The sequence below is a fragment of the Apis cerana genome, linkage group LG2, assembly GCF_029169275.1.
Source record: "Apis cerana isolate GH-2021 linkage group LG2, AcerK_1.0, whole genome shotgun sequence".
In the NCBI taxonomy this organism is placed as follows: domain Eukaryota; kingdom Metazoa; phylum Arthropoda; class Insecta; order Hymenoptera; family Apidae; genus Apis; species Apis cerana.
Genome location: NC_083853.1, coordinates 1,858,759 through 1,874,689, shown reverse-complemented (window position 1 = coordinate 1,874,689; position 15,931 = coordinate 1,858,759). Strand labels below are relative to the sequence as shown.

Sequence of the window (15,931 nt, the reverse complement as noted above, 5' to 3'; positions counted from 1 at the left end):
ACAGGATATATAATTTTGATTTCAAATTCGTATTTCAAATTTTATAAGGAAAATTATAAAAAGTGTTTACATTTCTCTTTTACATTTATGTTGACTTTTATTCAATTAACAAGACAAATACATATTCGAATTTATTTTCTTCTAAGTCTTCTAATCTTGAAAATTTCCATGTGATATATATATATACCTTTACACATATGTGTTAATTTGAGATATATAAGAAATATTCGTAAACGTAGTGTTAATAATTAAAAAATTTTAATCATTATTTAAAATTTCATGCAAAATTTAAAATAAAAAATTAAAAATCAATAAAATTTTTATTTATATACTTAATTAATTTGTTAACTTAATTAATTTGTATACTTAATTATATTTATTAATATAATAAATTATTATGCTAATACCATATAAATTGAATTAAGTAATTTAAAATTTGTTGAATGGATGAAACAAAATAATATAAGTAAAATTTTGATAATATATTGACAAATAGATATCTGTAATAAAATAATTTATAAATAAATTAAATAAATATTTGTTTGCAAATAATTAATAAATTTATTAAAATTTATAATCAAATATTAAAATAATAAAATTTAAATAATCATTAGCATAAATCATAATTATTAAATTAAAATATATTTATTTTCCCTATTGTAAAATATTGTTGAAATTACTCAATATTATTATTTAAAATTTTTGTACTTTTTTCTTATATTTATGTAAATTATTATTATTTTATTATTTTTATTAAATTAGTATAAATTAAATTAATTATTTAAATTTTTGACAATAGTATTTTTTTTCTTCTATTCAACGATTTTCATATTTTTTTATATTCAATATTAGATAAATATTTTATAGAATAATTTAAGGAAATTATAATATAATCGAAAATACAATTTGTATATAATTGATATAATTTTAAAAATAATTTTAAATTCGGATTGCTTCAATAAGATTAGGAAGTGCATATTTATAAATATTCTCTGAGAGCAGTTTTAGAGAATGGTTGTATATGAGTGAAAGTCTGATTATACCAAGAAACATGAATGAAACGGAATGCGTGCTGGTTATCGTGACGACCTATGTGTCAGTCTTCGTGACCTCGTTGCATGGATTCTCAATCACATGTACTGTCTTAAGTATATGTGTTGTGTATACCGTGATTAAATTACTTTTATGTGAACTTCTATCTCTTTTTGTTATATAATTATTAAAAAATTAAATTTAATAATTTTAATTAAATTTCAAAATTTAATAAGAGAGATAGATACTCAGATAATTAATAATGAATATATCTATTTATTTTAAAAATTTAATTCTATTTTTTAACAAAAATATAACTATATTTTTTGTTCATTTATATATTCGAATTATAATCACTAAAAATCAGTTTCATATTCTTTTTTTTTATACAATTATAATTTAATTCCTAAATATTGGAATTTATCATTTAATGAACGATTTGCAAAATTATTTGATGATTAATTAATAAATTAAACGATTCAAATATTTTCTGTTAAGAAATGCGATCTAATCTAGGATAAATAATATATATATATTAAAAAAGCAAATAAGTGAAATCCTTTGTTAACATATATAATAATTCCTATTAATTTGATAATGTTTAATTTTCAGTAAGCGGAAGAACTGGTGCAGGTGGAGGTGGTGGTGGAGGCGGTGGTGCACCTCTTTACGGTCGTTTAGTAGCTGAGGAGCCATTACCTCCCACAGTATGTGGGGGTACCGGTACCGGTGGCGGTACTGGTGGGATCCCACAAGAAACCCCCGCGGATATACACGCCATGCAAGCTAGGATACCCCATAGGTTTCGTGATCCAGCTACAGCACCTCTTAGGAAACTTAGTGTAGATCTCATCAAAACTTACAAGCACATCAACGAGGTGAAAGATTTGTTTTATTTTATAAATTATCTATTATTTTGATTATACAATAAAATTCCATTTATTGAAATAAAATTTTAAATTAATTTAATTTTTTTTTACAGATTTGAACGATATCTTTTAATATGTTCAAATAAATTGAATTATATATAAATTGAATAGAAAATTTATTTAATAATTATTCAAAATAAGGAGATTTTCATCGATTTTATTTTGAATATATGATAAAGGAAACTATTTTTAACAACTTTTTTTGTTCTATGTTATCACCGCTCGGTTTTAATTTTCGAGATACTTGCAAAAAAAGATTACTATTATTCATAAAATTTTTCTTATATATATATATATATATATACACAATGTATATATAGTTCATAACTGCGTGTGTTCATCTATTATTTTTATAAAATTACAATGGACAAAATGTACAACGGATAGAGTATCAAAAATTTATTTATTGATGACTTACGTTGGATTTAAAATACTAGAAATCCAGTAGTGAATCCGCAGAAATAAAATAATGAAACAATGTAAAACATTAAAATTCAATAAAAGCAAAATTATAATGATCAAAATTATAAATATCAAGATTTTGATGTTTATTATTTTTAATTAATTTAATCATTATTGTAATTTCAATTTTTATAATTTCGCCCAAAAATTGTTTTATATTTTATTTTAAAAATTCGTGAAATTTACTTAATCAAATCTAATCTAAATCTCTTGACATTAGATTTGAAACATTTTAAATCCATTATAAATCTATGAACAAAACTTACTCTTTGTAGATTTTAATTGCTATTATTATTTATTTAGAACTAATAGAAGCTAATAGAAAATAAATTCGATACTCGCAATTGTATGTTTATGCAGTTACGGATATAATATAATACAATAAATTAATATAATTAAATTAATATAATACAGATAAAAAAATATAATACAGATAACAATTTTTTTTTATAAATATCTTGAAAAGTAAATCTGAATGATAGTTATATGTAAAGAAATTATTTAAAATGACTTTTATATCCAAAAAATTATTAAAATTAATAAGAAGCTTGCTAAGTTAAATTATTACCAATTTTATTTTATAAAAATAATTATATATTCATTACTATTTTCTTTATAGAATTATTAATTTATCTTTTCTCCTCTCAAATTTTTATTTATATTTATTCATAATATATTAAATTGATATATTAAATTGAATATTAAATTGAATATTAAATAGTTAAATTTTTAATTCTCAAAAAATTATATTATTTATATAGCTATATATAACAAATATACATAATAAATTTAATAAATAGCGAGAAAGTAAATATAAAATAAAAGTATTTAAAAAATGAATTTGATGAAATAAAAATAATTTATTATTTTTTAAGATATTAATAATAAACTTTCAATATTAATAATAAATTTTCAATATTATACATTAAATTTTATTTATTTTATCTACTATTTTATTTATTAATTATTATTTATTATTTATTTATTAATTATTTTATCTATAATTTTAAATATAAACATAACTAATATAATCGTTTTGTAATGCCAATCTCTATATTTAGGCTATCCCATATAAAATCTTCAGCTGTTTCCATGAAAAATTATAAATATTAATGATTTTACTGAGGTTTTAAATTCTTCTAAAACTTAATCCCATTCAATACGATCGTTATTCTATTCGAAGCAAAACAGTAATTTTTATATTTGCATGTCAAATGCTTTTACTTACAAATTAATTTTTATATAATTTTTTTATATAATTTTTATATATTCATATTCATATTTCATGTTATATTTAGTATTTGATAATTTAAATATATTTAATTTCTTCAAAATGACTGATCAGAACTTTTTAATTGTAGAAATGGATTGTGGAACAATCTAGATATGAAATTCATATAACTAAATATTATATCGACTATTCGATATTCGATTTAGTCGGCTACTGTGTGAACTGTTGTATTAATAACATTTACATCAGCAATCAATATATATAATTTTCAATGTATAATATTGAAAGTTTTTATTAACATTTCAGAGACTAAAAATAAATATCTGAAGCTAAAATTTAAAATTTTCCTTATTAGTTTTTCAAATTGTTAAGTAAGATTTTTAGAAATTATAGCAATAATGTTTTAATAACTAAATAATAAACAAATTAAGATTCTACGAAGAAAAGAAAAATTAAAATTAATAATAATAATAAAATCTATGATTGATCAAAATATCAAATTTATTATCAAAATATTTATTAAATTTGCTTGAGATATTATAAAATGATATAATTAAAATATAAAATTTTCATTTAATATTTATATAAATAAATAAATAATTCTCAATAAAAAATAATAATTGAAATTAAAATTAAATTTTTATTTAATTCAAACAAATATAATCTGTTTTAATTTAATTAAAATTATAATTCGTGCTATAATTCATTTGATATTATATACATATACATATATACATATATACATATATATGTATATATATATATATATATATATATATATATATAAATATTTTATATATTATAATAATAATATATATAGTAAACAGTTTCTATTTTCTTACACTCAAATTCAAAACTTAATAAAAAAAAGCATTTGAATTCAGTATATTTAATAGTGAAAATCATCCATTAATTTTATTTTATTTTATTTTTTTTAATTCTTAAAATAAATATACTAATAATCCATTTTCATTACTGTTTCTACAGATATGAAAAATAAACATATAAATAACATTTATAAAGAACTTCGAAAATCTTTATAATTAAACTTTATAATATTATTTCATGATTTATATGTCTTGAATATATTTAAAAGAAATAAAAAAAATCGCATTAAAAATAGAGATATTTTTATTATAATAAAGACAAATCATGAAATCACATAAATTATAAATAAAAATCGTGTTACAATTTGATATACATTCAAAAAAATTAAAAATATATATTAAATAAAATAAAAAAAAAATAGAAAAAAACAATTAAATATCATTAACATGATGATAGATTCTAAAGAAAAATTCTAAAAAAAGTAATCTTGCAATTCACCGATGTAAATATCAACAATTTTGATTAAATTGATTTATTTGTACTACTTATTATATAATATTATATATATTACATATAATATTTTTTCTAAATTATTTTATTATGATACATTTGATCTTATAAAAAAATAACATATAGTATAATGAATTTTTTAATGTATAAATTATTTTTATATTTAATGTATAAATATAATTTAATGTATAAATTATTCTTTAACAATTTTTGTTGCAATTATTTTTAAAATTCTTCTTTACAAGTTTTTAATGAAGAAATAGTAAAATAACTACATTCACTAATTTTTTGTATTTTTTTAATACTATTATTTCGTAATATTTTCATAATTCATAAATAATTTCATGTATTTTCGTATCTTCTTTTTACAATATTTTAAATAAATTTTTTTTAAAATCATTAACTATAAAATCTTAAACTATAATATTTATATCATATATTTAATAAAATATAACTATATGAATATTTATTACGTACATATTTTTGTTATTTTTAAAATATTGCTTTGTGGTTTAACAATAAATATAAATATCACAACTTCTTTTTATAAAATATTTTTTAGATTACTAAAGAATATATAATTATTTTTGTTGAAATTATATTAATAAACAAAGTTTTACAATGTTTTTATTGAAATTAATTATTGTATAATTACTTTTTACACTCAATAATATATAATTATCAAAATATTACATATGTGATCGTTCAAAAATGATTGAAATATTATTTTATTCACAAGATATAAATATAAATAGCAAAATTTCCAAGCAGTAAAATAAAATAAAATAATTATATTACGTAAATTATATTAAATTAAATTATATTACGTATTAAGTATGAAATATTTTGAAATTAAAGTTTGTAATGTACAATTATGAATGAATTTTTTATATGAGATTCATGCATATATATTTACAATGTTTTGCTTTATTATATATATATATTATCCTATGAAATATTTATGTTACTTTTTATTACATAGTAATAAAAATTGAATTTTATGTTCGTAATAAATTATTTTATGTGTATATATACATATATATATTTAATATGTTTTATACAAACATTATATATTTCTTGTAGTATTCATATATAATTTCATATTATTATATTATATCATTAATATTTTATATTAAAACAATTTTAAAAAATGATCATGTTATATTTGACTAGCTTCAGTTTTCAAATTTTGGAAGATTTTATATATTTTTGAAATCAATTATTTTGTATGCATAACCTAAAAATTCACATAAATAGATCATAAATATTTACAAAAAATTTTTATATATTTACATATTGAAAATTTAAATGGAAAAATTAATATGAATGTTAAACAGAAATTATCTATAAAAACAACGTGATAAAATTATATTTGAAAATAGATCAAAATAATTTAAATTCTTGGTTTTTTGTCAATAGAAAAACTATATTATATTATAAATTATATTTATATTTTACAATTATCGTTTTTTTTTATTTTATCAAAATGACTGAAGCTACATTAATATTAAATGTATATTAATTGATTCATTAATTAATTCATATTCAGATTCATTAATATAAAGAACTTCAAATTCAATCTTATTAAATATATAATCATTATAGTTTTTCTGTTCTACTGATAAAGAATTAAAAAGAGTTTGGCTACTCTAGGTTCCAGATACAGATTTATTACATGTATCGTTTTTTTATAGACATCTTCCGTAGATATTTATAATATGTTTCGATTTTTTCATTTAAATTTTCTATATATAGAATTTTTTGTACATATTTATGATCCACATAAATTATCATGCATACAAAATAGTTAATTCCAGAAATAAATAAAGTCTTCCAAAATTTAGAGCTTAAATATATAATTTATCAATTAATAAGTTGAAGCTAATTACATATGATATGATCAATATTTTTTAAATTGTTTTATGAAATATCTGATACTGTAAATTTTAAAACATTTTTGAAACAATTTATATATAATTAAAATAAAAATAAGACATCTTCTCATTATATAAATTTATATAAATATAAGATTTCCTATTATATAGTTTTTATAAATACTAATATCAATTTTTCTGCAGATATTTAAATATTAAAAAAGAAAAAAATATAACTATTTTTGATGATTGCATATAATAAATAACAAATAAATTGTTATATTTAAATGTAAATTTCATTTTCTTATTCATTGCATTTTGTTCCTATATTGACAAATTAATGTAAATTGATTTGCTCAATAAAATTATTTCATAATATTCCTTTTTTTTTAATATATTTCTTACTTATCTTACATATAAATTTCTTATATATTTGTAATGTATACTATACTTTTTTGTGGACATTTATGATATATGTGCTTGTGAATTATTTTTTTTTTATGCAAGTTATATGATGAGACATTAATTAAATGAAGCAAATAATTTCTAATAATAAATTTATTTTTTAATTTCCAATATTTTCTATTAAAATGTACAACAAAATTATTTATAACATTAAACATCAATATAATCTGCTTTTATAATTTCTTAAAAAATCATCAGTATTTTTTTAATAGTGATTACAGTTTCATTTTTTAATTTATTCTAAATCAATGTAAAAACATTAGGAATATTTAAGTCTATTTTTTATATAATATTACAATTTATTAAATTTAATATTTATAATTATTTTTAATTTTAATTTTATTTTATTTTGAAAAATTGAAGTATTTGTTATTAAATATTCTATACAAAAAGCAAAAATATATATCTTATAAAATAAAGATAATTCGAACTTTTTTCTTATTTTGACTTAAAACATATATATATATGTTTTAGAAAAAAGTTCGAATTATCTTTATTTTATAAGATATATATTTTTGCTTTTATATATATATAATTATATATATATAATTTCTATAAATTTATCAATAAATTTGATATTAAACCATATTATAAAAATTCTTTAGTATAAAAGAACATTATATATAAATTATTTTTTTATAAATGAATTAAAATAGGATTTAAGATTTAAATATCAAAAATTTTTTTAAATGATATTTTTCTACTCATAACATTATAGCGAAAACAAAAACAAATTCGGTGCTATATCATTCCTTGCAGAAAAATCATAAATTAATAAAATCGTTAATGCATCATGTAGTTTGAAGAAAAATTGTTGCCCTCTTATATTAGATCGATTCAAACATTATCTAACTACTTAATAATGTAGTAAAGATAAAAAATATTAAAATTATTTCAAACAATATTAATAATAAATTTTAATTTTTGATAATAAATAAGTTAAGGATAGTGGATTAATTGTTTCTACAAATGATTTTATCTTGATTTTTTTTTATGGAATTATCTAAAAAAGATAGATTTTCAAATAACGAATTGTGCTCAGAAATTATATTTAATTAAATTATAATTATTCAAGAAAATATATTTGAGAAGAAATATTGAAAAATGTAAAAAAATAATTTTGAAAAAACTATAAATATTATAAATTGTATATTTAATAATAGTAGTTGAAGGATAAGATAAATAAAAAACTGATTATTAAATTTTTATTATTACGAATTCAATAGTGAAAAGTGAAAATTAAAATTCATTATTTAATATCAATGTGAAATAATTTTTAATTTTTTATATTTGCTATAATATCTTTCAATAATTATAAATTTAAATTACAAGTCTGACACAAGAAAATAATACAGTTACACTATTTTAAGCAATTAAATATTCAATCATAGCTGACATATTTTAATATATGCTATTTTAATTCTATTATTTTACGATATGATATAATAAGCCATCTTAATATAATAGAAAAATATTATGAATAGAGAAATATTTAACTAAACAATTTTTATAGAAGTATTTTTTTAAAAAATATTTAAGAGATAATTCATCATTTACGTTTAAATGTAATATCCTATATATAATTTTATAATATGTTCATATATTTATAGAATATTTATAGAATATTTTTAGAAAATCAAATAAAGATCAAAACAAAATATACAAATTAATAGAAAATATCGTTTATTTATTAAGTTATAAACAAATAATTGAAGTTTGCGCTAGACAAAATGAAACAAAATGATTTGTCTCTGTTATGCTGTTATTCGCGTTTTATTATATATTATTTTATATATTATAAATTTAAATTATTTAGAATCGATTTTTTAAAAATTATATGAATTAATAAAATTAAGAATTTTACTATTAATAATATATTATGATATATATTATAGTAAAATTATTAAAATTTACTAATAATATTTAATGATAAATATTTCCAATCAAATTTAATATTTATGAAATATATTCTTTTTATATTAGAAATTATTATATTTTTGAATCAAATTTTTTCTTAAATTGATTTTATACTATTATAAAAAATATACAGATATTCCGAATTATTGTAAATTAATTAGTATTCATTGTTTCTTTTTTTTTCATTATATGTAATACTAAATAGTCAATCACATAATTTGTTGTTAAATATAGTTATATTATATAGAGTAAAATAGTTATATTATATAGAGTAAATATAGTTATATTATATAGTTATATTATATTATATATAATATATTATATATAATATAATATATTATATTATATTATATATTTAGTTCATAATTTATGATTCAAAATAAAACGAAAATCAAGAATAAAACGAAACTTTATTTTTTAATAAATCAAGAGTGAAAATTTTTTAAAATACAAATGAAGTTAGGTAATACTATCTATTGATAGTTTATATTCAATCAAAAATTACATAATTTTATTTGTATTTGAAAAATTTTCAAATTTGATTTATTCGAAAATAAAATATACGTACAATTCTATTATTTTTAATTTTTATTTTATTTTGAACTATAGAATCTTCTTGACTTCGTTTATATTATGTTCGAATTATGAAATATACTATATAATAATAATGTTATATATACTTCTATGACATTTAACTTATTATAAATTAAATATATTTATAAAATATTTCATAGTTATTATTCTCTCTATTTTACATAGAATATAATTGAATATAATGATGATATAATAAAATTTTATGCTATCCATAAATATATATTAATATATAAAATATTAAATTATATAAAATTATATAAATTATATAATTATAAAAAAATTATATAAAATTATATAAAATTATATAAATTATATAAAATATTAAACGCAATCTATTAAATGAATAAATAAATATCGTAATAGAAAATGAATTTAATTTTTGAATTAATTTTTTTAATAATTCAAGTTTCTTTTATTTGAAATTATATGTTTCAATTTTTATATTCTCATGTTAGATTTTTATCTTCGAAATTTATTAAATGTTTATTTTATTTATAGTTTTTTATCTTAGTTTTACATCTTAAATATTAATTTATTAAATATTAATATTCATTTTATTTTTAAAAAAAATTGAATGTTAAATAATATTATATGAAAAAATAATAAAAATGTAATAAAATGTAATTAAAAAATGAAATAAATATATGTATAAAATGTTATAATTATATTATGACATATATTATGTTATAATATTTAAGTACATTGAACATATTAAATATGTGATATTGTTTAAATTTGTATGAAAATAATACATGTAATATGTTTTGATACTGTTTAGAATCAAATTTTCATAGAATATTCTTTTATATTTTTGAAATTTCTTGAAAATTTAGTATAATATAATATTTTATGAATTTCAATATTTTTTAGTAATTTTTTGCTTTATTAATTTATTCTTTTTTTTATAGGTTTATTATGCTAAGAAAAAAAGGAGGGCGCAACAAATGCAAGGAGAAGATGGTTCCCATAAAAAAGAAAGAAAATTGTACAACGATGGTTGGGATGATGATAATCATGATTATATTATCAAGAATGGGGAAAAGTTCCTCGATCGTTATGAGATCGATTCGCTAATAGGTAAAAAAACTATATATATTAAAAATATTATACATTATATAATTAATATAATTAATTATATAATTATTTATTTTTCTTAAGTTATCGTATAAATTTATAAAATATATATTTTATTAATTTATCATAAGTTGATTTATGATAAATATAAGAAAAAATAGACTTATCTTTTTTTTTACATTTATACATATATCATATATTTTTATTATTTTTTTTTTAATATTTAAAAGTTTTTTAATATTTAAATTTTAAAAATTATTTGTAATCCAAAATTAATATAATTTTAAAGTATTTCTATATTATTATTATATTATATTATATTACAATCTTCTATATATTATATTATCTATAATATTATCTTCTACAAATATATCTTCTATATTATTTGATATATTATACATTTAGTAATTTAATATATCACAATCAGTAAATAATAAATTTTTAAAAAATAATAAAAAAATATTACTTATTTATTTGAAATTAAAAGTATTATTTGAAAGTAATTTAATTAATTTATATAAAAAAAAAAGATAAGTTTGAACAAATTTCGAAATATAAAAATAAATAGTATATTTAAAAAAATAATAAGATAATAAAATAATAATAAAATATTCGATTACAATTATAAAAATTTACCAATATAAGATTTATAATTTTTTAATCAATAAAACAAATTTATATTGTTTAATTCGTTTCATTTAATATAGAAATTCTTAATTAAAATTTAAAATTTTATATTTAAATTTCTTAATATGTTGAATAACAAAAATATAATATTCTAAAAATATTAAAATACGGAAAATTAATTTTATTTAAATCATGACCTATCTTACTTCTTAAAATATTTAAGAAAATAAAAATGTGATATTAACATAATTACACCAATATATGTTATTGTAAAAATATAAAAATAAATAAAAACAAATTTGAATTTTTCAAAATTTCTTAATGTTTTTATATTTTATATTTTATTAATTTTCTACATCATTGAATCTATAACATAATTATAATAACATTGCTAAAATAAATCTAAAACTATATTGCTAAAGTTTTTGTAAAAATTTTTTATTAATAATTAAAAATATTATAAAGAAAAAACCAAATAATTCAAATTTTATAACTATCTTCTAACTATCTTGAAATACAATTTTTTTTCTATAACTTTCTATCTAATTTATCATCAAATAAATTCACTAAAAGATGTTAGTTTTAAAGCGATTACTTTTGATTTTCTTATCCAATTATATTTTTTGATGTTTATGTCATAAATATAATAACAATTATCTTTAATGATAAATTCAGAAAAAAATTTTTTCGGAATTTTTTCTGAATAATAATATGTAGAAATTTTGTTTAGAAATAAAAACCTCTTCAGAAAGAACAAGGAGAAGTCTATTTACATAAACTAATATTTACATAATTGTTTTATTATAATATAGAGATAAGTAACATTATAAATTTTAAATATTAATAATTTTAACCATTTTTAAAATATTTATCTTATTAAATATCTGTTTTTATATTATATTAATAAGGTACGTTTTCTTCTATTTTATTTCCAATATTACGATTTTTAATAAAATTATTCTTCTTAAATATAGTTAATATGAATATCTAAGTTTTAATTATTAAATTTAATTAAAAAATTTCAGTATAATTTTTATAATATATACATAAAATTTTTATAAATAATAACGTAGATACAATGATCATAATTTAAAACATTAAATATTTATATTTATAGGTAAAGGCAGTTTTGGCCAAGTAGTAAAAGCGTTTGATCATGAAGAACAAACGCAAGTGGCAATAAAAATTATCAAGAACAAAAAACCTTTTCTAAATCAAGCGCAAATCGAAGTGAGGCTATTGGAAATGATGAACAGGGCGGATACCGACAACAAATATTATATAGGTTGGTTATTATATTTTATTATTATACCAGGTACTTTATACATTATAATTTACTTTATAATGTATAATACTTTGTATAATACTTTGATTTGTATAATACTTTGTATAATACTTGATAATACTTTGTATATATAAAATGAGTGTTTAATAACTGAAATAGATCATAACTTAATTTCAAATAAAGATAAAACAAAATCGTGTAAAAAAAATTTTGCAATGTTTAACAAATTTTATTATTCTATTGTATATTTCAATATGAGATGTAATTATATTTCTTTTTAAATGAAAGTTTCGATGATCTTTTTTGAATAGTTGATTTTTATATATAAAATTATTGAATTAAAATTATTGAATATTCAATATTTCTTAAAGTATTTTGCATTTTTTTGAAAATTTACAATATATATTTAAATGTTACTTCGTTATATTTTATATATTTTCTAATATATTTTTTTAGTATATTACATTTGTTCAATAATAATAATATTGTAACAAATTTTATTTTTTTCTTATTTTGTAACCTTTTATAGACATTTCTTATAGATTTTAATGTTTTTAATATGAAAATCATTTTCTTCAAAATCTAGTTTTTGAAAACAATTTTAAAAAATTTTCAACAAATTTTATACTTTTACAGTAATATTTTTCAAGATGATGGATCTGAATAAATAAATAAATTTAAAAAATCTGAATATATTCAAAAAATGATCAAACTTATAAAAAATACTATACTAACTACTATACTACTATACTACTATAAACTATAAAGAATCAAGTTAAAAACAAATTCATTTTTGTTGATATTTTTAAGTTCATATTTATATTATACAATAAAAGAGAATTTTTTGTTAAGAAAAATATTAAAGAAAGTTATAAAGTCATTTTAGTTTCAAATATAAAAGCGAAATAGTTTGATAAAACATAGTGATAATGGTATATATGGTATATAATATATATACAATAGTATATATATATATATATATATATATATATATATATATATATATATATATATATATAATAGTAATAGTAATAGTATAATATAATAGTAATATAATAAGTAATATAATGATCACAATTCTATAATGATCAATTTCAATATAATGTGTAAGAGACAAGATGATGATCATTGTATCATTATTGTTGAGTGTTTTATCAAATTATTTTGTTTTTATATTGAAAATTTGATTTGTCTTAATATTTTTCTTAATAGAAAGTTCTATTGTATGATTAGAAATTTTTCCTTTAAATTCTTAATTTATGAAATTAATATATTAAAAATTAGCAAAAATAGATACATTTTGAGTATTCTTTCAAATTTAATTATTATTTAAACATATTTAGATATTTATAATTTAATAACTATTTATATCATTTTATTAAAATTTACAGAATCATTTCCAGAATCAAAAGGAATTGAATAATTATTATTATAAAAGCATGAAACACTAACAAAGTTGAAAATTTGCAATTCTTTTAAAATTAATTTTGTCAAAAAGTATAGAAAAACAAGATTATAGATTGACATTAAAATTTTCAGCATTAAAATCTATAAATATCTATTGAATTTATATTAATAATTAATATTAATATTTAATATTATAAATATTAAAAAGGATTAAATGAAAGTTAATACACAAATACACAAATAGCTATGAAATAAAAATTGAATTGCTGTCATATTTATTAATACAATTATTTTCTTGATCTTATATACATAATTATATTTTATTTATTATATAAATAATTTTCAATCAATATTTATTTAATTTTAAGAAATATATTGATTTATTTTTAAACATATAGTCTTAATGATTTTTTGTTAATAAAGAAAAAAGAATTATACAAAGTTTAGAAAATAACTAATAGAAATAATTATAATTAATAACTAATAGAAAAATATTAAATAAAAATATTAATTTATGAATAATACTATTTTGTTATTACATCTTTTCATAATACATAGATAATAAAAAATTATTTAATGGAACTATTTAATAAAAAAAATGATTTGATATAGTTCTATTTCTTATAAAGAAAGAAATTTTTTCTTTAAAAAAAAATCCAAAAATTCAAAAAAACATGAAATTTTAGGAATATGTAGTACTTATGTAATTATTCTCTATTACTCTTTCTTTATGTAATCATTCTTTTTTAATCTCTTGATCTAATACATAAAAAAAAATTGACAGCATTAAAAATAAAAAGATTTTATAAAATACTCATAAAATAATTTTTTTATTTTTCTATTCCCATTTTTGGTAATCCAATAAAAGAAAAGAAAAGTTTAATATAAATTTAATAAAAGTTTAATATATATAATATAAATTTCCTTATTTTTGAAAATTCAGTAATCAAAATCAACCAAATACCAAAATTGTATTTATTAAAAAGAAAAAATATTTAAATTTTATTTTTTTTATACTGTCATATAAGCTGTTATTAAGTTATACAAATTATATACTATTATTTAGGCTTTTAATTAAAATTTTATGTTGAAAAACAAATTAAAAAAAATTAATTTAATTTTTTTTGTTTATAATTTCTTTTTAATTATATAAAAATAATGATACTTATCAAAAGAAATAATTTTTGTCTGAAAATTTTTTGTATTTCTTATAGTTTGCGAATTATATATTGAAATTTTAAAGTGATTTTAAATTTTAGGCAAAAAATTAAGCAGCAAAAAAGAAATGATACATTTATATAAACACTACATATCTCCAAAGTTTCATAATTTTTTCAATTTCTAGATTAAGAATTTGTTTTGTTAATCATCTAGTTTGTACGATTTGAATTTCTTAAATATATTTTTCTTTCTTCAAAAATGTTTCTTAAAATTTGAAAATAATAAAAAATTTTAAGAAAAGAATTATATTTAAAATATAATAATGAAGTTTTAAATATTATTTATTTTAAATTTTCAAAAAAAATAAAATATCGTGAAAAATATTGAATTTTAAATAACTTTATCTTTATCTTTTTATAGCTATAATAATATAGAAAATCATTTATTCTTAAAAAATCATGAAATTCCTTAAAAATATTTTAACTTAAAAATATTCATATAATTATATTATATTATAATATAATTATAATATAAT

The 15,931-nt window shown here is 15.8% G+C and overlaps 1 protein-coding gene across 2 annotated transcripts in view; it reads left to right on the top strand.

The window, feature by feature from the left end:
- Positions 1 to 15,931, top strand: part of LOC107992899 (serine/threonine-protein kinase minibrain) — a 67,389-nt gene that overhangs the window by 41,119 nt on the left and 10,339 nt on the right. For both annotated transcript variants that reach the window (XR_009828988.1, XM_062072067.1), the window contains exons 2-4: positions 1,645 to 1,910; positions 10,751 to 10,919; positions 12,661 to 12,828. Coding sequence is in view for 1 of the 2 variants with exons in the window: in XM_062072067.1 (XP_061928051.1) it covers positions 1,645 to 1,910; positions 10,751 to 10,919; positions 12,661 to 12,828 (603 nt within the window). In the remaining variant the exon portion in view is untranslated. The remainder of the gene's footprint in view (positions 1 to 1,644; positions 1,911 to 10,750; positions 10,920 to 12,660; positions 12,829 to 15,931) is intronic.